The sequence below is a fragment of the Achroia grisella genome, unplaced genomic scaffold (assembly GCF_030625045.1).
Source record: "Achroia grisella isolate CSIRO2021 unplaced genomic scaffold, CSIRO_AGI_Agris_v1 utg1248, whole genome shotgun sequence".
NCBI lineage: Eukaryota > Metazoa > Arthropoda > Insecta > Lepidoptera > Pyralidae > Achroia > Achroia grisella.
This window is the reverse complement of record NW_026712607.1, coordinates 920,460-944,027: the sequence shown is the minus strand read 5'-3', so window position 1 is coordinate 944,027 and position 23,568 is coordinate 920,460. Positions and strand designations below refer to the sequence as shown.

The 23,568-nt window shown below is 34.4% G+C and overlaps 1 protein-coding gene across 1 annotated transcript in view; it reads left to right on the top strand.

The window, feature by feature from the left end:
* Positions 1-22,352, top strand: part of LOC131854911 (ras-specific guanine nucleotide-releasing factor 1-like) — a 46,111-nt gene extending 23,759 nt beyond the window's left edge. Inside the window, 27 exon segments of the mRNA XM_059206093.1 lie at positions 519-617; positions 927-1,024; positions 1,099-1,156; positions 1,536-1,707; positions 2,624-2,817; positions 3,255-3,380; positions 4,114-4,216; positions 4,790-4,978; positions 5,753-5,875; positions 6,392-6,640; positions 7,166-7,348; positions 7,907-7,969; positions 8,377-8,447; positions 9,809-9,881; positions 10,123-10,424; positions 10,782-11,002; positions 11,428-11,530; positions 11,661-11,731; positions 13,876-14,022; positions 14,551-14,749; positions 15,170-15,267; positions 15,946-16,079; positions 16,713-16,861; positions 17,261-17,340; positions 20,821-20,938; positions 21,574-21,642; positions 22,104-22,352. Of these exon segments, the coding sequence (XP_059062076.1) occupies positions 519-617; positions 927-1,024; positions 1,099-1,156; positions 1,536-1,707; positions 2,624-2,817; positions 3,255-3,380; positions 4,114-4,216; positions 4,790-4,978; positions 5,753-5,875; positions 6,392-6,640; positions 7,166-7,348; positions 7,907-7,969; positions 8,377-8,447; positions 9,809-9,881; positions 10,123-10,424; positions 10,782-11,002; positions 11,428-11,530; positions 11,661-11,731; positions 13,876-14,022; positions 14,551-14,749; positions 15,170-15,267; positions 15,946-16,079; positions 16,713-16,861; positions 17,261-17,340; positions 20,821-20,938; positions 21,574-21,642; positions 22,104-22,352 (3,741 nt within the window).
* Positions 22,353-23,568: the final 1,216 nt, after the last annotated feature.

Here is a 23,568-nt window from a genome sequence, read left to right as displayed (position 1 = left end):
TCTTTTGTCTCTATCGCCCACTGTACATTGATATATATTATATAAGTAAGATTATTTATTGGTGCAAAGTCATTGCTTGGGTAGATTATACCTATATAGCTTTTAAATGCATATAAAGCAAATCCTAAACCCGTGGCCAAACCCCCTTAAATACCACCTAAATCGTCAATCACATTGGCATTAAACTAACTAAATAAATTATAATTGCATTAATTGCTATTCTATTTATTTTCTGTTCCTATATTATTATATGTATAGTATGTATATTTATTATTTATTAACGCAAAATTATTATTATGGTTTTTGACAACTATAAGGCCAGACAGAATGGTGACTATTTATTTAATAAGTAGTTGAATTGTTATGATTTTGTTATACTTGAACAATCTGCAAACACGGGTGATTGTTTTTGTAGCAGTAGATGACACTTAACTAATATTTAATATTCGTAGTTTGAGTAGCTAACCTAATACAGGCTCTGTTTGATTAAAAATATTACTAATTATTATATTTTACAGCTTATAACCTACAGAAAAGAAGCTGGAAAACCTGTAGAGGATCTGGAGAACTCTGATAAACTAGAGCCAGCGGAGTTACGACAAATTAAGAAAGTGCAGGTAATTTAAAAGTAATATTTAGCAAAAGGATAATTTATTCTATGTATTAAATGGTTGCCTTTTATCCATACAATCAAGAGTTTAATATCATTGATTTACTGGTCGTCTTATTTATTTGACTTTATTAGGATATTTAATATTATTGTTCACATTTAGATCATACTTCCGTTTAAATCTATTTTAAAGTCCATATAATCCATGTCAGGGTGAATTAAAGTATGAAAATTATAGAAAAGCTTTGAACGTAGTAATATTATTGACAGTTTTAATATTAAACATATTACTTGTAAATGTTTTTTTACTGTTAAGAGTTTCTTCCGTGGCTGGCTCTGCAGACGACGCTGGAAACAAATTGTAGATATGTATATAAAGAGTCCGTTTGCTGAAAGTATGCGAAAAAGAAACAGGTGCGTAACTACTAGCTACATAATTGTTATCTTAATCAATTGTAATAGCGATTCAACTAAATCTTTCATTACAGTCTTGTATTCAAAATGGTTGAAGCGGAGGAGGAATATCTTGAGCAATTAGAAATTTTGGTGAGGATTTTTATATATTCTCTTTAGCTGAAATTTTACTTTAATTATATATTTTCTGAATACTAATCATGTAGGGGTTGTTCCTACATTTGTTGCTAATGATAATTGATAATCTACCGGGATTATAAATAAAAATACGTCCCGTAGTAAACGCTTGATGTTACCACACTGATATATGAAATTATATATGCTGCGTAAGTGATAATTTATAGTACATACTTTACTACTAAATTTACCTCTACATAACCATTTAAATTTAGAATTTTGAAGGTTTTGCAGATTATGTAACATAGCTAGGTAAAAAATATTTTGTCTAAAATTGAAACGGCAGACGATCTACCAGATAGAAGAATGACTAACATTTTACGTGTTCTTGTAGGTATCCTGCTTTTATCGTCCATTCAAAATGGCTGCCAGTTCAAAAAAGCCTCCATGCACCCACGAAGATGTGAATTCCATTTTCCTGAACGTGGAAACGGTGTTGTTCTTACACCAAATATTCTATAAAGGTCTTACAGCAAGAATGGACTCATGGCCAACTCTTGTATTAAGTAAGTTTTCAATATTCATAAATATAATGAATAACAGATGATGAAAGGTATATATAAAATATGAAAGTGAAACAATATACTGGAGATAACAACGTCAACGTTATAGATGAACGTGATAGCTTACCTGTACTAGAAAGTTGTTAGCCTATAAAAATTCAGTTGTTCTAACCGCTGCGTAAGAAAAACAAAAGGACTCTATGAATTTTTCTTCGATTTAAACCTAAACAAAACCTAATGATTTTCGAAAGTAATCGTTTTCTCATTATGTCCTTGCACGTTCATATTGAATACCTTTTTTAAAATAGAGATGTCGCTCCGCTGCGTGGTATGCCTATGAATATGTGTCTAAGGCTAGTGTTCAGTCAAGTTCTCACTGGGCACGGATACGTCAAGAGTTATCTCATGCGCTTTCATATCACCGACAATTCATACTGCCCATGTGATGGAAACAAGCAAACGTCTGAACTCTTCAATAATTTCTTTTTTGATTTACGACCATGAACAAGTGTGCCGAATGCATAAAATTGACTCTAACGATTTTCGAAGCCGGAGACTCTGGCTTCTTATGATGCTCTAAAACAATAGTGAATAATTTAAAAAAGATAAATAACACATAAGACTATAAATGCGTTCACATAAAATATAATATTATATATAAAATAGCATATATATATATATATATGTATATATAAACATAAACTATTTATTATATAAATAATGTAAATATGATGTGTGTCATCTATATAAATATATATGATAAACACCTAGTGAAACACAACTGTGTGGCTGTATCAAATCGCAGCTGAAGTCAATACATGTTAATAAAAAAAATAAATAATAATAATGTCAGTGAAACAAATAAAATAAATAAAAAAAAAAAGTACTTCATAAATATCACACAAATTACTGCTTCCAGGTGATCTCTTCGATATGTTGGTGCCAATGTTAACGATATACCAGGAGTACGTACGAAACCATCACTATGCGCTCCAGGTGCTTACGGAGTGCAAACAGAAACCTGCATTTACTCAGCTGGTAGCGAGACTTGAATCGAAGCCGGCCTGTCAAGATCGGACTCTGGAGACCTTTTTAACATATCCCATGCACCAGGTTATTTTCAAACATTAATATCATAAATTAATGTACGTACTTGTTTCTTGTTGTTATTATTTTTTGTTCAGTAACCATGACTGGTTATTAACGAGAACCAACGATCTGGTCAAGATCGCTGGAAAGCGTTGGTTGCGAGCAGCGTAGGACTGATCGTCGTGACGATTTTGGGGGGGACTTTGTTCAGCAGTGGACGTCTTCCGAGCTGAAATGATGATGATAATGAACCATGACTGTGATAATTTTATGATGATAATTTTAAATTTATTGTTACTTGGCATTTTATTATTATTAATAACATTTCACTTTCCACTACTTACTAAAATAATCATAACTGTATATTTTTTTTAAATTACTGTTATAGTTTTTAAATAAAGTTGCAGTTATGGTATTTTTGATTTTTTTTCCGGATTCATTAAAACGTAATTGTTTCATAGATACCCCGTTACATAATAACGCTACACGAGCTATTGGCGCACACCCCTGCGGACCATGTGGAACGTCGTAGTCTGCAACATGCGAGGCAACAACTTGAAGACCTTTCTAGACAAATGCACGACGAGGTACACTGTAACATCATCTATTATGGACTTGTTTGGAAGTTATTTGAAAATTCTTATGTCGTTGATCTGTTATATCATTGGGATGATAAGTTAGCCGGTAACTAAGTAACTGTAAGTAGTTGAGCAGCGCTATGAGCGTCAGAGGATACGTTTCATGCATTGCCGTTCCTAAAGAATAAGGTGTCATGAATCCTGTACTCCGTAATTTCAATGTTGTAGCATCTGCGTCACCTTTCATACTGGAACTGTTACTTTAGGTACGCAGAAGACTTTGTGCGCAGTCTACATCTAGTATTTAACTAGATGTAGTATTTAAAGATATTAAATGTTGGTGAGAAAATAATAATAAATTGATAAATGGATAGGTACATAAATTCGGACACTAATTACAGACCTCTAGCATAATAAAAGACTGGAAAAAATAAATATACAAATAGAAGAAATGGGAGTAGCTCTACGTGCCACAACAGATAGACACGCTACAGATAAATCTATAGCTCTCATATTTTGTTGGTTCTTATACTTAAAATAAGAATTGCTAAACTTTGAGTTTGAGAATATATTTGTGTAATTTCTCATAAATTTGTAAGTGGATAGAGTGTACAACGATTATCACCATTTTAGAATTTTCTGTTTGCAATTAATGGGATTTTTTACAATGTTTCACATCAACAAATATATATATGGTACAAAATTATAAATATATTTTAAATAATTTCTATTTTAATCGCAGGTCAGTGAAACGGAGAGTATAAGGAAAAATTTGGCGTTGGAGCGCATGATTATAGAAGGGTGTGATATATTACTGGATGTCAACCAAGTGTTCATACGGCAAGGTAATGTTCAATGACTATAGATAATATTATTTGTAGAATATGATTATATTATTATGTTTAATTATTTACATTATTCATTTCATCTCAACTGATAGTGACTTCATTTCTGATTAAGTGACTTGATGTCGCAAATTAGAAACATTTGTATTCATGAATACATTTTTTGTATTGGTCTAGGTATTTTCTATGTATATTACTATGTATGAACAAAAATGTATCTAGATTTATATTATTATATTTAATTATTTATTTTATCTCAACTGATAGTGACTTCATGTCTGATTGAGTGACTTGATGTCGCATGGTAGAAACATTTTTATTCATGAATATAATTTGTATCAGTCTAGGCATTTTCTATGTATATTACGTATATATTAACAAAAATGTATCTAAGTATATCTATCATTTATCTAGTACAAGCTCTACTTAGCTTAGGTCTGGATGGTGCTGTGTGAATTGTCCAGGGTTATTATAATTACTATTATTCATAAATTCATCGTCTCGATCAAGCGTCCTAACATTTTCCCTTTTTATTCGATCTACCTAGATGATATAATTATCAATATTTTTCAGGAATGCTGTCCCAAGTAGTAGCGAAAGGTCGCAAAGCAACTCTACAAGGTCGCTTGGCATTTCTGTTCAGTAACTACTTACTGCTTACCACACGAGCTAGCGGTGGAAGGTTGCATCTGAAAGCTGAAGATAGACTGCCACTTCATGACGCTTTGCTTATAGAAGACCCAACCTGCCATGAAGACGATGGTATACATTTTGTATATTTTATTAACAGTAGTATTTCGCGGCGTTGCCCTTTTGGATTGAAGGTATCATCTGGAATAAGATCTATTTGTATACTAAATTTCCTACGAATATATTCGTAGTAGAATATATTTGAAAAAGTAATTGATAATAATAATAATCATCTTTATTTATCTCAATTTATGAATGGCAAATCGCTTAACCATGCGCGCTTTGCGCTTATATGTTTACAAATAAAATAAAATAAATCGTTGATAAACGATTTCATTAATTAATAGTTTGGAAATAAGCTGGTGATATATTGACCGACTTCTAAAAACAAGTCTTATATTACAGGTCCATCTACAAGATCTAGCAAATCACGCCGACAAGGATCTCAAACTTTACAGTGTTGTAAGTTTTTTTTGGTTGATAACATTTAGAATAATTCTAGTCTAGAAATCTAATATCCACAACCCACATAAATTTTTCAAAATTTAAAATGTAATCCATTCATCTCTATTCTCTGTTCGCAGTCATTTCGTTATTTAACCATATCATCTTTCACACAGTCCATCCATCTCTTTTTCGGTCTTCTTCTACCCTTATAACCATCCACAAGATTAAAAAAGAATACGGGAGTATAAAAGGTTGAATTAAATAGAATTTGAAGAGCAGAATAAATGAAATCTGTAAAGATACATAAGTATATCTGTCACATGTACTAACTTTACCAATAAGTAGCTTGCATGTCTGTTTTAAATTACTGGTATTAATGTAACTTTAAATCTTAATAAGACTTGTCATATATACGTACATGATCACATAAAAATTTCAATTACTCAGGTCCAGACATCTATATGGGAAGAGACTTCAAAATATTAGTAGAGGTCAAGGGACAGCAGATATGCGCCCATCTAGGTAAGTGATAATATATAATACTTATTAAAAGAATGTACATAATGAGAGTTGTGTTTGTTTTGGATGATGAATGGAATAATATTAAATTGTGATTTGAATGGATTTTAAATTGTGAATCTGCCTAGCGGGTGGTAATGGAAGATGTCAGAACGAGGAATAAACTAACAATCCATTTGTAACAAATACTTAATCGAATAAAATGTTAATTTGCGAAAGTCCAAGTCTCATTATCTTTTTCTCCTTGCCCCTCCGATTTTTCCGGTAGCTAGAGTGTTAAGGAAGCCCACTTTTAAGTTAATACATAGGTCACGAAATTTATACTTGCATTTTCTGCATCAAAAGCCAAATAGGGCTCAACTTGGTTTGTTCATTGCTGATGTTGATAATAAAAATATACATAGTAAATGATGTAGTTATTGAGGCTTAAATTACTTCGTCTATCTTACTTAATTCAGATGCATTAAACGGTAGACTAAATATAAAGATTGATACAAGATAGGCATTGTATTTTGATAGTGGCGTCAACGACAGAGATAAAAGCTGCTTGGACGAGTGAACTAGCCAACTGCATGGAGAGTGCTGCACTCACGGAGATGATGCGGGCCTGCGCCAACAGTAACTCATCTGCCAGTCTCCCAGCATGCAGAACTGATCGAGCACTGTTCACTGATGACGTGGACATCAGATTTAGCAGAACTCTCAATTCGTGCAAGGTTCCACAGATAAGATCCGCTACGCCACAGAGGCTGTTACAGAGACTTACTGGTATGTTAATCTTATTAATGTTATAAACGCGAATGATTGTGAGTGTGGATGGATGTATGTTACTCTCTCACGCATTGACGAAACTTTAGTGTAATATAGCTTTAACATCAGAAAAAAATATAGGCTATCAATTTGAAACCGCGGAGAGGCTAGTAGGCTAGTAAGAGATATTTAAGATAATTGAACTTCAACTTTCATTTTGATGATACTTCCAAAACCCGAAAATTCTTCATTTTTTATGAATTGGAAGAGCAAATAATTTGACGATTTACCTGATGGTAAGCGTCTACATGAAAAGCACACGTCATTACATTGTCATGTGACGCTCATGATAGCCGGTCAGTAGGATTAAGATGTCATGTCTCTGATTTTGTAATTATGCTGTCTAAATTGTTGTGTTCTTTTTTTTTAATACACATTTCTTTTTTTTAGTTACGACACAGGTGTTCTTGGTTAATCACCTAGGTAGTGGTATATATGATTATCTTAATGGCAATAATGGAATAAGACTTTTCTCTTTTTCAGATCTTCGATTCCTATCAGTGGACTTTCTGAATACGTTCTTACTGACGTATCGGGTGTTCACCGACGGAGTCACAGTATTGGAAGCTCTCAAACAAGTGTTTTACGAGCAGTCAGTCCTGGAGGTGGACCCGCCACCGCCAGTGGACTCCAACAGGAAGACCAGCGCCGCTAGTTCTGTATCTGGTAAGTTGTTGAAAATCATAAAACGTTTTAATGGTTTTTGTAAACTTTATATTACAATAGATTATAATATTATCTACCTATTTAAATGTTTCCATGAGAAAGAATAAATAAGTGGCTACATTACACGTAGGTAATCTATACACATAAATAAAATTAGAGTGTCTGTTTGTAATATTGAAATTACCGTTTTTTACAACGAGCATATGAATATAAATATGGTACATACCTGTCTGTTGGTTCCGGCTAATTTCTGAAATGGCTGGACCGATTTTGATGTAATAAGGAGTAATTTAGGCTACTTTTATTTTAGAAATATAAAGTTAAATGCCACGCGGGCGAAGCAGCTAGTGTAAAATAATATTTAACCGTTCCACTGCGATCCATCGGTATTGTAGCAACTTTTATGTTTTATTCGAATAATTTCATTCGTCCTCTATACATAACTTAGAGATATGAACTCAGATTGTTTGGATGTATTTCGCTGTAAACTATTAGGCCTGGGCGCTCTCAAATTAGGATATTTAATGCGAATATTATCATTATTTGTTATTGGCCTAGGTTATGGATCTGAATACAGCGATCGAGATTGGCAGACGCGATTTTGGAAGCCCGTGAAAAAACGTAAGACTTTCATTTATTTATTTAGACTTCATTATAAATGACAGAATCACTAACCTTTGGGCACTTACACTGTCGTTCAGTTACAATCATCAAAAATCAATCTTTATTATCGGATATCGAGTAAATTTTAATTTATTTATGTTATTAAATATAATAAGTTAAAAAAATAAACTCTAGGTTTGGATGTATTGATTTAAAGCATGCTACTGTAGTGGTAAAGCATGTCCTCTGGAGAGGTAAAGCGTAAACTTTGGTCTTAGACGTAAAAGAAAATAGTTCTGTGATTAATGAAATCGAGAAATTAATTCAAGAGTAAGAATTCAAGTAACTAATAAATATATATAAGTACATATGATATTCATTGGTCCAATGATCATTCATCAATTGTCATATGTTTACAATTTCAGAAGAAGAAGAAGACAAACTAACTCCAAACATTGCACCATCTCGGAGACCGTCTGCTATTTCTCTGGGCAAGGTAAGAAGTATTATTATAAAATGATTATCTACTGGTGTAAGGGGCGGCTGTAAGCAAACCCTTATATGAAATAAAAAATTACTACTAATCATTTAACATACGAAATGCAAAGAATAATTTTGACGGAAATCAATTAAGATCGAAACAAAGATTATTATCAAGTACCTTTTATGACATTTCTTCTTTTATTTACAATATCAGATATTTATTCGAATTATCTATGACAAATACAGGAATGCAAATTGACCATTACTAAATAAAAGGAATGCCATGATCTATATATCTCTAATATATACAAAACCAAACCAAATTCAAATACCGTTGAATTGACGTCATCTATGTAATGCAATTTGGTAATTAAGTATTAAATAATTATTTTAAATTGATGGCCCATGAAAGTTTTTTTTTTATATTAATATAAATAACTTAGTGACTTAATTTATAGAACTAGCATGTTTTCTTCAATTTAATACACAAAAAAATGGTATCATAAACATATAAGAAATATTTCAAATTGAATATTCCAAACAGACGTCTGTCTTTGAATTTGCTTTATCTATTTTTAATAACTTAAATTGACCTATTCTATTGTTATTTAAGTAACAATATTAAATAGAGTACTTTCTAGGTGTACAATGTCCTTTTTCTTTACTTTGTAATAACAAATAACGAATCTGCAATCATTTTAGGGAACGGCTACTACACAGGATCATCATTCATGTTTGTGCATGTCATGTGTCGAATATTTTGTAGCTATACATCTTGTGTACGTACCATCTGTCATCGTAACCCATTTCTAAGACGTAGTTCTCATTTTAGAAAATAGCGCTCGACCTGGCCAAAAACCTCGAAACCGCGTGTGCGGTTTTAAAGCTAACAAATAACGGACCTAAGGTAAGAAAGATCAAGACAGTGTAAAGAAGGTATTCGGCGAGCAATCTGTAGAATGACACATTGCTTTCTTAAACACTCGCTTTCAAAATATCAATATCAAGTAATCGCACATTTGTTGTCATGCATGTTTATTATTTGGACTACTATTTCTTTTTTTATCATTTTGCATAGATCATAATATACGTAAATCAGTATATATGCTTTATGGACACATCAGCATAATATCGGAATTTAGATAAAAGTGTCTGATCAAAATTATCAAGTGGCTTCGGCATACTGCCGCCCCTTCAATTTTCACATTATAAATGCTAACTTATTTTCAAATATCATTACAATAAGTTATTTAAAAGTTCTAGGTAATATTATTAGTTGATAGTTTGTAGAAATATAGTAGATGTGTAATAACAATTTTGGCTGATACATTAAATTTTAATTTCTAATATGTTCTTCTCACACGCTTTCTTAAGGCTGACGAGGATACTAATCACTTAACTATACCAAAAATAATGGCCACGTCATCCAGCAACGACACGTTGAAAGGTAATCTTTGGAAATTTTGTCAAAGATGTTTACATATATTTTTATGATTAAATTTTGCTAAATAATTGCAAACTGTTCGCAATTCGTTTCTATGTTGATCAACACCCTGAAAACTTCAAGCGAAGAAAACAAAGAGCAGCTATTTTCGTAATCTAGTCTATCGGGAAAGAAGTAAGAAAGACAACAATTAGTAATTTTGATAAAGCATTGAACAATTTTGACGTAGATTTTTTTTACCAAGGTGAGGCGCCCTCATCACCCGGTGCTGTTAGTTCTGTAACTCTGGTTGGATCTAAAGATGATAATAAAGTTGAAAAAGAGAAAAAAGAACCAGAGAGCAGTACAAGTAAAGTAGACGACAAGCCTGCGGTTAAAACCAGTAATGGCAGTAAAATTTTTGTGAAGGAAGAAAGTATTGAAATGGTGGATCAGACAGCGGAGAATAATAATAATATGAGATTTAAAGAGGAACCTTCTGAGAAGAGCAAATTTAAACTGGACGAGCAAACTGGCAAGTTCAAAATTTCACAAAAGTTTTCAGAGGTGAGTTTTAAGAGTTTTTTGACTATTGAATAATTTATATAACCATAACAGTCAAGGTACCTTCATATGACACGTTACTTTTCGCGCTGTTTTCTCATTGTCCTTATTTAACTTTGACCGCGTTTACCCGCATGATTGCCTATTCGGGTCTGAAAGAGCTTACGAGTAAAGTTTAGATTTTTTATCTCTAGACAATATTTTGAAAAGCCTTTGTAGACAAATAGAACATTTATTTTAAGATTTTGTCCAATATATAGAATGATTAATCTGGCATAGATGATTAGTTAGTTGGATTGTTATCTTAATTAAGCGAAGGGATTTGTAGACCACCTAATAATGTATGTAATGTGGATGCAGTACTCGACACAGTGCGAGCAACGTGCTCGTACCCTGTCAGAGAGCCCGCGGCGTGGCCAGCTGTCGGCGCGTGCGCTGGGTGCGGGGGGCGTTGGCAGCTCGCTGGCTGCAGCGGAAGCGCGGCGGCGGTCTGAGAGCGTGCGCGGCGCGGCTGGGCCAGCCGACGACGCGCGCCGCGCCTCCGATACCGCCTATCGCTACGGGCCCCGCAGATCCGTCAGGTCTCTCTCTCCGCCCTGTGGGTCCACAGAAGACGCGCGCCACGCCTTCGTCATCGCCTACGGCTACAAACCTCGCAAACGACGCGCGTCGTCACCGACACCGCCTACCACTACGGGCCCCGCAGATTCATCAGATCTCCTACCTGCACGGCGCAGGAACATGCATACTTACGTCGTCATCTATATTTCTTCTCCATTACCAAAGATAAACTGTAAAGAGTCATCTGAGATTGAGGTACCCCCCAGTTTCCGCTACTTCAGGCGCTAAGCGACTTGCTTTGTAAACAGTTTTTCAGTTGTAGAATGCAGATTAGGCAATTGAAATTACAGGATCAGAGGCATCATATTTTAGTACTTTGGACTGACATTCCTTTATTCAAAGCAATTTCACTAACTTTCATTAATTCTCATGTTTGTATTAACAGTGAAAGGCGTTATACCAGTTCGTCCATCACCAGTGACCGTCGTCGTTTTTGGGGCGGTTCCGAGCCACGCTCCTCAGTGGCATCACAAATTTCTCAAGGCCCGGTATGTAACTCATATTTAATATCTTTATAATTTATAATTATAATAGATTTTCCTTTAAAAGAATTTTATCTTTAAAGACAAATTTGAAATATATCGTCAAAGTTATTTGATAATAAAATTATTGTTAAAGAATTTTCGACGGGATTTCACTCAACCAAAGGTGGGAGTGGTCATCACATCCTTCCGGCAGTCTCACAGAAGGTAACTACTATTGATGTTTTAGTTATTGAAATTCATAAAAAAGACCCTACATTTCAACTGTTTAAAGTTTTTATCTATGATATTGCTTTGACTATAGAATTATTCAAAATTGAACTAGATTTGCTAGAACACAGCATGAAAGTGAAGTCAACCATAGATAAAGGACTTTAATGGCACTAAAGGGAGCTCGCATTGTCGTGGCATGTCTTCCTTAAGTCAGAGTTCGAGCTAGCAATTCTTTTGCACGTGGTTCTATAACTAACAGTATTTATTTCCCATAGTTATGGCCTAGTCCTAGCTTAGATCTCTAGGTTTGAATGTCGATAATATAATAATTAATATTCATTTAACAGCTTTGGAAATGACGATGTGTGGTGAGTGATTGGTGGAGGTAAAATTTGTAGATTTCAGATTCTGTAGCAATGCAGTAGAGCAATATTTTGTCGAATATTAGTTTGAAATCTGCTGTTTTATATTTTTTATCTTTGATATTTTTATACAATCCTACGATTGAACTCAATAATTTATACCCGATCACATACAACACCACAACAAGGCAAGAACACATGAAAAATAATTATCTAGCTAAGTACTGTAAACAGACATCATCTAGCACTCTATTAGTCAAATCTTAACTGCTTCTGCGATTGATTTTGTTCTTGTTTTGACCAAAAATACAAATTTCTGAAATTATTTTACACTATAAACACTGAAGCATCGATTTTACAATTTTTTTTGTTATTTGTGTATTGATTGTTATTAATTAAATTTGTTCGGTCAAGAAAAATATTTTCGTACATATTGCCTATATCTTATTGTACATCATTTTCCATTCTCAATATATGTTAGCTCAGTTTCGATCCATGGGTATCATTTATACAATTATTCATATCACCTTCCACAATAATTATTCTTGATTTTTCATATTTTCTCGTGTTTAAGTAAATCTAGGATCAAGTTATATAGAATTTAAGAACAATAACTTTAAAAATCTTTTCTTGACCGTACCTAACTATTTTCGATATTACAACCTATTTTTTTAAATAAATCCAGTGAAAGAATATTAATGTTAACCGTTATTGTGAATGCATGTTTTTTTAACAATTTGACATTCACAAGCAGAAGACAAAATTGAATTATTGCTTTTGTAATAACATATTATTATATTATATTTGTAATTCTTATTGTACTTTTTCCACATTTTTACTCTCTTCACTTTCTTAATTGCATGCTTCACTTTCACATTTATATTAAAATAATATATTTTAATCATCAGTTATTTAAATTAAACCTAATAACAATTCAAACATAATACCAATTCAAATATAATGAAATAAAATGGACTTTATAAAACTTAAAAATTAAGCTAATATTTCTATCAACGTTGCTGTAGTTGACTTACATATTAATTACACAAATGAGACCCTAGCTAGCTTGACTACTATTGATACGTATGCTTCCCTTATTATAATAAAGAAGGACATAGAAGTTACTACTACTACAACAAAAACACAAATTTGAAGTTACGAGGTCTTGAAAGTTTTCACCGAATGAAACGACAATCGGAATTAAATTGAATAAAGTTCGTGGAAAATTCATTTAAAATTCTACTACGTACTTCATTTGATTCTGTTTAAACGGACTTTTTGATTAACATTTCTCATCAAGTCAGATCGGTTAATTGTTACATTGTTAGTTCCCTAAGGCGTGGTACTTTGTTATTATACGTGGTAAATGGTACGACATAAATTAGATCAAAATCTATATTATATTCAGCAGTGTATCTGCTGTTGTTTCGTTCAAAAAAACTATACTTAAAGCACTTCTAAAAATTTTGGTGGATTAAATTTGAGTTTTTTATCAATTCAAACTCAATTTTTTCTTCAAAACCATTTACTAACATAGGACCTTACGGCCTCTTGCGCACGTCATAATTAGAACTTGTCACCCAAATCCTGGTCTTGCATCATTCGGATTTAAATATTGGAATTCGTAACTTCAAGTAGGCCTCCTGGTTATTCTGGACCAGCATTAGCGTTATCTATTTATGACTATTATAGGTAGTAATTGCTACTTGCAATCTTACTTACTTCAAATCTAGAAGTCTAGGTGTGATAAAAAATACAATAATTAGTAATATATAGGAGCAGTACATCGACAGCCGCCATAGCCTTTGCTGTGGCTACCTCAGGAGCATCGAATCCAAAGACACCGCCAACATCTCCGCCTCCCCCTCGTCGTGATTCTGTCATATCCACAGCTGCTACTATGAGGGTCCTTAACGTCTTAAGGTACAGTGCAAAGGACTTACTTTTTTTTAATGAAATAATACAACTGACATATTAAAATTTCTAGATATTGTAAATTTGCATATTCATTATACATATTACTAACTAGTGAAATTGTAGAGGGAGTTTATTTAGGGATTTTTATACAAGTATGACATTTGATTTGGATATCAATTTTAGATTCTAAAGCATACGATGAAATAAATGTTAGATCGTTTGTTGCATAATGTTAATAATTTGTTGTTTAATGTATAATAATTTATATTGTTCCCGGTCAACAGTGATCACGTATACGAACCTGCAATCAGAACTTTGTAAATATAGGAGAACAAAGTTTTAATATCATAATAACATCTATTAGCTATCTTCTTTACAATTAAGAATACAAATCTAAAAGTAATAGTAATAGTGCGGGGGTTAATAAATAAACTCTGAATACATCTAATTATTCAAATTTTAATTATTTTAATTGGAAACAACAATAGAAAGTTGAAGTACACAGACGTAACATTACGAATTTTTTCTTCTAAGGCACTGGATCTTAAAACACTCGCACGACTTCTGGGTCGACGAGGATCTGCGCATGATGACGATGGAATTCATAAGGGAGATACAGAATAGTCCAGCGTTAATGCCGGCGGAGCACAAGACCGCAACGCAACTGCTACGTCATTTGGAAGGAGTCCCAGAAACTAAAGTCGATCTGCAAGAACTACTCGCACCGCCTTCTGTAAGTTTATTTTTGGCTATTATAAATGCTATTGCATTATCTGTTAGATTATTTTTTATTGACATAAACTTTTAGGCAATTGAAAGATAAGTATTTAACTCATCTTCTGATTCAATGAAATTTATTACTAAATATTTACTAATTTCGATTAGATGGAACGGGTTTTGCTTGTCTATCAATCCTTTCACATAAAACCTTTCATTGATATTAATGGGAATTTTTATCTAGAAGTAAATAGAATTTATTCTTTAATAGTTTAAACATTACATTACAGTGGTACAGTACTAATTTTAAATGTGATGGATTATATTTTTTATTTCCACCAATGTGACTAATAGTAATTACTGGTAGTCTGTTTCAATGGTTTGTATAATTTAAATCTTATTATACAATATTTAAACTCGCACGAATTAATTTCAGGAGCCGTCCACTCTCAATTCCTCAATGTTTCGTGCACTTGATTTGGCTGAGACTCTAACGCATTTGGACTTCCAGATATTTAGGAACATAAACAGCGAGTGAGTTGTACAAAGATATTTTATTCTGACTTAGATTTTAGATTGTTCTGCAGTTCTACGTTATCTTCTCCAATTATCTTTGATGAGTTCGTTTACAAACTATCATTAAGTTTTCTTATTGACTGCCTAATTTGTCTCAATTGGAGACGATGGCTTTTATGAAACCATTTATCAAAATACTTATTATTCCTAGTGATAATTGTATCTATTTTTATTTGTATGTATATATTTATATCCTTTGAACAGTTTGCATTAGAGGTATTATTAATGTTACTTAAAGGATTTGTATTATTTTGTATAAATCCGTTTTTATTAACATTTGTGAGCCCATAAACATTCAGTGTGGAAATCTGACCTTACCTACTAAGGTTAGTACCTTACCTTCCATTAGTAATAAACTCCGACCGTTAACGTGATTCGCCTCTAAACCAGGAATCATAAGGTAAGGAATGGAGGTTAAATATAATTTGGAAGTCTAATGTTGACTGTTCGGCGACCAGACTCCAACTCGTAGCATGGTCGCCGAACTTCCAGTAGTGGTATTTAGGTTTCTGCACTGAATATTTGTAGAATCATACATAGTAATAGTAGCGAAATTAAACAAAATAATATAAATTCATTAAGTAGTAAAATTAACTTCCGCAAAATAACACCTAATTTAGTAAAATCCATTGTTAGAGAGTTGCTGGGCCAGGCGTGGATGAAACCAGACAAGGCAGAGCGCGCGCCTCACATTCTACTCATGACTTCACACTTCAACTATATATGCAATTTCATCATATCGGAGATACTGCAAAAGGAAACACCAGAAGGTATTTTTTATAACATAGGGAGTAAACGAGCTTGCGCCACTACTGATGGTAAGTGATTAACACAGCCCATTAGTACCCGCAGTATTAGGGGAGAAGCAATTATTTTTCGAACTATTCTATTGCTGTTTACCGCAGCTGGTCTATACAGCCTGAACGAACGATAGGGGGTGAATGCAGATAGAACTCCAAATATGGGGAAGCTTAAGTCCTTCCCCGGATTTGGTTCTTCTTGAGCGGCTCAAGGGCAACTCTGCTTGATGGATACAATTTTAGTCTGACGGCACCGAATCCCCATCACATTTCGTTCTGTCGTATTTAGAATTCCAGTTTGAGTTGGACGGGAGATCGAACGCAGGGGAGGGGAGTTGCAAGTGAGTTGCTGGCATTTTAAAAAGCGCTGGGCATGCTAAGGTATTAGGAAAAATAGACCATAAGAGGATGGGCATCAGGAATTTGGACAGAGCATTCAAAGCACGATTCATAAGAGATGTGGTATTCCCGGTTCGAGAAGACACATTAATATTTGACAACCACGTGTGGTGATACAGCATGATCTACTTAGAAACATACCGCTGTTAATCTTTTAAAGACGATCTCACTAATAAATTCTATTCTATTCTAATAATATTGTAGATCGAGTGGACGCAATAGAGAAATGGGCGGCTGCAGGGGACATAATCCGATGCATGCACAACTATAACGGTGTACTGCAGATATATGCAGCACTCTCCAACACCTCCATATACAGGCTTAAGAAGACGTGGGAGAAGGTATCCTCACATGTAAGTATATTTCCAATTTTATCTTATTTACGCTGTGCTCGCGGTTTTACTCGCGTGAAATTTATAGCTTATCTGTTATTGTGATGTATGTATGTAGCTATATTATTGTAAATTGACGGCCTTGGTAGTCTACCGGTCTAGCACACCGCTATACCTCCGATGGTCGCGGGTTCGATTCCTCGCACGGTGCAAACATTTGTATTCATGAGTATGATTGTTTATATCGCATCGTTGATTGTTTATAGTATATATATTGTTTATACCCAGACAAATACAAACAATATTCACGAATATAATGTTTGGGAGTAAATGAAAAATGGCGTAGCGACTTTGTCGCTACACACACACGATCGAGATCGAGGTCGCCAAGTATGTACTTACGATCGTTTTCCATTCCAGTCGAAATCAGTGGTGGAGAAGTTACAAGCGGTTGCCACCTCAGAGGGACGCTTCAGGGTGATGAGAGATGAATTACACAGGTGTGCAAATTGGTCATTCATTCATTCATAATTTAAGAACTGTGCTCTTGTCGGTGGAGCTCCTGCCACGTTCCACGATCTTCTATCAGTCTTTTTAGCTGTTGATACGACACGACTCCAACTTTTTCTTTAACTTGCTTGCTTGCTACCCCTTCCTCTCTTTCCATCTATTTTTCCTTCAATAATGTTATTAATTAGTTCGTCATGTCGTATCAAGTGCCCCAACATTTTCCCCATCTATTCTCAATAATGTATATGATCTGTATCTTTTCTTTGTCCCTTTCAAGCACTTCTTCATTTCTTATTTTATCTTTCCAGCTAATTCTTTCCATCCTTCTCCAACACTACATTTCATAGGCTTCCAGTTTGTCTCTTTCCTTTTGTGTCAATGTCCACGTCTCACAGGCATACAAGGTGTAGGTCTTGATAAGTTGTTTCCGAAGGGACCTTGATATATTAGCTCTCAAAAGATATTTTGTTATTATTAAACGCTTTTTTTGTAATAGTTATTCTAATATTAATATCCTTAGTACATCTGGAGTCACTGGTAATCAAACTACCTAAATATTTAGATGTGTCTACATTTTCAAATTGTATTTTTTTTTATTCTTGTGGCGTTTCTGTTATGGGGTTTATGTTTTGTATGCAAATTGGTCAATCAAATAATAATATGAACTAGTGATCGCTCTATGGTAGAAATTCGACCATAATTACTCATTAGTTTAAATTATAAATTTGAATATTAGTAAAGTTTTATATACGTCTATGCTTGTGTGTGTCAAACATATGGTAGAGTCACTAATATTTTGTTATTAATTTAATGTAAAAAATATTAGCATTCCGCGTTCCTTCTATATAAACTATAAGTGTACGAAGTTATATACTCATACGTCCGCGTAATTTTCGTTGTTCTTTCCGGACTACTCTAATGCTGTTGGCCCCAGCTAGGGTTCATGATTTCTCGAGATTTTCAATTTCTCGGGTCTCGAGAATTCTCGAGGTTAATTTCTCGGGTCTTCTCGGGTTGTCGAGAAATTTACATTTACGTACGTTTTCTCACATTATTTGGTTCTAATAACGTCAAAAAACTCAGTGGTTTCATTTGAGAGGAAAACCACTGCATTATTTGTTAAATATTAAATATAAAATTAATTATAAAACTTTTATTGAGTATATTTAAAAACATTATACATATTATGAATAAGTAAAATTTTGTTTGAATACTGAAATATATTAGGTTCTTAAATATGAAATTAGCGTTTTGTCGCACTGGCCACATTGATCTTAAATATCTCCTCTTTGGTTAGAAATTTCCAATTTCAAATTTATATGGCTATTCACTCATGTACCTATTTGTTTTTCGAAAACCGTAATACATATGCTTGGTTTTTTCTTTGGGTCACTCAGCTTACAAAATGGAAAACTTAAAATATCGCGTCATTTACAAGTACGAGTACGAGTTCCGCCATGGCACTTGTGCTGCTTATGCAGTACTAGTGCCATGGCTATCGAATTGCCAGCTCGAAGGATTAATGATGTGATTGTGTTTTCTTTTGCGACACCACCGCCTTGGTGGTGTCGCAAAAGAAAACACAATACACTTTTGGTTCCAACGTTTTCGTTCTGGAAATCGACCTGCAAAACAAACCCCGTGGGCGGCCGGAGTCCAAGGTTGGTAATGCAGAATTGAAGACTATTGTGATAACAGATCCATCGCGAACCACGTCCGAGTTGCAGGTAGTTGCAGGTTGCGGTGTTAGTGACAAAACTGTATTAATCCACTTGTAGCAAATTGGGAGGGTGAAAATGCTTGAAAGGTGGGTCCCTCATGAATTGAGTGGACAATTCGCGTTTCGATCGACAAACGCGCGTAGACTGCTGCGTTACATTAGTCAACCGGCATAATCATAAAGGGATTTTAAATCGAATCATTACCTGTGATGATGTGGATCTTGTATGATAATTGGAAACGCTCATCGCAATGGCTGAATCAGCAATTGAGAAACCATAATGGAAAAGCTAGCTGCTAAACAACCGAGGCTGGTAAATCGCCATAGGCCACTGCTGCTTCAGGACAACGCTAGACTACACATTGCACAACTGACATTTACCAAATTAGAAGAGATTCAATTATAATGTCTAAGACAACCACCGTACTCCCCGGACCTTGCTCCAACAGATTACCATTTTTTTCGAAATTTGGATAACTGATTGGGAAAAAATTCAAATCCGATGGGGCAGACCAAAGTGCCTTCAAAGATTTTATTGATATGTCCAAATGTTCTCGTTCAAATGTTTTTTTTCAGTAAAGGGATCAATGAAGTACCTTTGAGATGGCAAAAGTGCATAAATAGCAATAGTATAAAGTTTGATTAAATAAACATGTTATATTTTGAAAACAAATACTTCAGGTTACTCCCTTACAAAACACCACTTTCATATGTTAGGACCTAATATTATTCAGACTTATATTTATAATGACAGCACCATTTTTGGCTGGTTATTTAGAAAAAATCTACCTTAAACTTGTAAACAAAAATAGTTTCTGTAAAACAAAAAAGAATTACATGAAAGAAAACCTTAATATCTTGAATTATTACGCCGCCACGCAACAAAACAAACGGCAATTTAATTTCTATATAGGTACTTGATTTCTCGAGTTCTCGACTTTTCTCGAGCTTGATTTCCCGGGAACAAAACTCAACGATTTCCCGGGAATTCTCGACCCGAGAATTCCCGGGAATGAACCCTAGCCCCAGCTGGCCTTTACAGCTACGAATATACCGAACGACAAGGGGCGAGTGCAGATTGCACTCCAATTCTTAGGTTTCGGAAAACTTAACATACACTATTTTTTTTGCTTTACAATATATACCAGCATAGAAAATAATGTATTGTGGATTTACTGTATGTTGATATTTATTGTAAACATTATATAAACGGAATATTTACTACGGTAATATTATTTATTAACTCCCGATATTAAAATAAAATAAAACTCGGTAAATCGCAGAGATACTCGAAGGCGGTTCTTACCGCCTTCGAGTATCTATGCAGTCCCTAACGTTGGCTGGTAGAGAATGCTGTGCTGTTTTGTATTTGGTGTTCGTTTGTTTGAGGAGATGTATTTCCCTGCGTGGGTGATGGTTGATGGTGGCTCAATAATACGCCTCCTGGTCGATGTTTTTCTTATTTATTGAAGTTTACAATTGAATAGTGTTTAAATTTATAATATTTATATACCGAGCTGTATGCACGTTGATGGACGGACGGAGAGAGAGAGAGAGTGTTGCCAGCTAATAAATTTAATGTTGCTACAAATAAAATAAATATAGTGTTACCAACAAATGCTATAAACACTAAGCCCGCCTATTTTATATATTAATTCAATAGTATTTTAATAAATGAATAAATTCCCGTTTATATAATGTGAACAATCACGAACAAAGTTTAGAACTGTTGTAATGTTGATGTTTGCAGATCGGACCCACCTTGTATGCCGTACTTGGGCATGTATCTCTCGGATCTTTCGTTCATCGAGGAAGGCACCCCCAACTATACAACCGACGGACTTCTCAACTTCTCCAAGATGAGAATGGTATTCTATAATATTAAAATTATATTTTGTATACATTACTACATTGCGTGCCTGTATACAGGGAGGGGGGATGGTTAGTTACGGGGATAATCATTAGGATAATTATGTCAGATTGAATTCGATACCTCTAGAAACCTTAATCCTGCCAGCGTATACCGATAGTGCAGGAAAACGAATACCAAAGTCAGGCGATTGTTAGTAATGTGGACTGATGAACCCATTGCTAGATATGTATCATGTCAGGTGGATCTCCGTGTGCTTCTCCTTGGAACCGTCATGATAAATCGTAGTGAATTTGTCACGATGGGCTGACTGAACTTACCTCATGCTCATCTTGTCAGCCAACACTGGCTGGCCTCACTGGCCCCGCCAACGTAAATCGGTAGTGCAAGCAGGAGTACCATGGTGCTCCTAAATACCAAATTCACTATTTTACAACTTAGTCTTTATCAAATTTTTCCATGTTTATGCAATATTATTTAATGCAGCTCCGCTCTTATTGGTGTTGCGAAACTAGCTTCCTCTATAATTAGAGTATCATTAAAGAATTTTCGAAATCGGATAAGTAGAACTGTTGGATTTAGGATTGGTGTTTGAATTTTTGTCAAGTTTTTATTTAAGTGTTTTTTTCACAGATTGCACACGTGATCCGTGAAATTAGAAATTACCAGCAAACTTCATATAGGATAAACTTCAAAAGATATGTGAGTATTTTCTTTTATTATGTTTTAAATAGTTTTTCTTTTTAGAACAAGATTTTCTCAACATTTACAGTACAACGTAAAGTGACATATATTTTACATTGTATTGAATGTTTCTAGAAAATCTTATAGATTATATAAAATTCATTAATTTGGTGTAACTAAAGAGTCTAAGAATTTTGTGGTATGTACATCAACTAAGTGGTGATCTCTTAGTTGATGTACAGACTTCTCTCGTCTCTCTCTAGAAATCTCTTTTTTTTTTTAAATACCTGACTATTATTTCTATACGTCAGTTATGAATTGTGTATAAAAACTTGTAATTTTTGCTTCATGGATTGACCCAGAGGTCAGAATTGGATACGTCGATATTTGAGTTATATGTATGTATACATTCATCAGCAGGCCAGTTTTCTGTATATCCTCATTGAAATATCGAAGTTATACATAAATGCGTCCTACAGATAGCAGACTTCGTGCTAGACCGGTCGATAGTACTCGACGAGGAGCAACAGTACGAGTTATCGCTGCGAATCGAACCGCGATGTCCCCGCGGGTCTATCGCGGGGCCCGGTGGGTCTACGGTTGCGGAGGTGGCAGGCGGGCTTCAGGGCGACGGGGGCGGGGAGGGCGCGGCTAGTGTGGCGAGCGTGGGGAGCGTGGCGGGTGTGGGGAGCGTGGCGGGCGGGGCGAGCTCTCCAGCAGCCTCCTAGCGGCGGCGACGCGCCTCCCTGGCCTCCCTCGCGCCGCTCCGACAGGAGCGGCACTAGGGGCCTGCGGGGCGCGTATACATCTTTCGAGAACTTTCGCTTCCTCTCTGTCTACGTCGACGGTTGTCTTATGAAATTTCCAGTGAACGTACTAATCGGAAGATCCTGTTAAGTTTACGGTTACTAGTTTTAGATTCTACGTTTGGATGTCACCGCCCGGTCGGTACAGTAAATACTAATGTTACAAAGAAGCATTTGTGAGTTATAGAAGAAAATTTTCAAAATTCCTAGTACTAGGTGATCCAAAATTTCGGGGTCTTCTCCGGTACTAGTGATTTTGAAAATGCTCTCTCTTCTTTTAGTGATGGATAGCCCGATTAGCGACGAAGACTATGGGCTATTATAACATCATGACCAATAAGAATGAAGCTATAAAGGAAAATTGTGTAAAAACGGGGAAAATGTAACGCAGATGAAGTTGCGCTGGATAGCTGCTATACTAAATAATCAACCATAAATATATAGGTTACATGTTATACAATTAAAACTCAAATTCTAAATTCGATATTTGAATAAGTAATCATTTAGTTCCACAGAGTTCCTTATATGCCATGCCATTAATAGAGATATATTTTTAAAATATTGCTAGAAATAAAAATATTTTTCCACCTTCAGTACAAACAGAAAGCAAAGTATATCATAATATAATCCAGTAAGTAATATGTCTGTAAGGAACTCAATTAAATATACGCAACTGTTGCAAGGTTTTTCGAATTTTTCTCAATATATAAAATATATTTAAAATCCACTTTAAATTAAATAACTGCTAATGCTAACAAGGCATTGACCTAAACTATATTGGCTACTATTAACTACTTTCTATGTTATTGCATCATACGTTCCACGCCTTGATAAGCCAATGATAGTAAATTATTTTAATTCAGTATGTGTAATATTTAAATGTTACAAAATATTAAATAATTAAATAATATATTTACATACACTCAAAAATATATGAAAACTAATTGTTTTTTACATTCAGTGTTATCGAAATTCATAAAACAACAATAAATCAAATAATGACTTCTAGGTATTGATACCTAGTAGTAAATTCGTATTTTATAATAAAAATAATCCACTGAAATAAAGCACCATGTTATTGAAATTCATCAAAAAAAAAACTATAAATTAAATAATGACTTCTAGGTATAGACCTAGT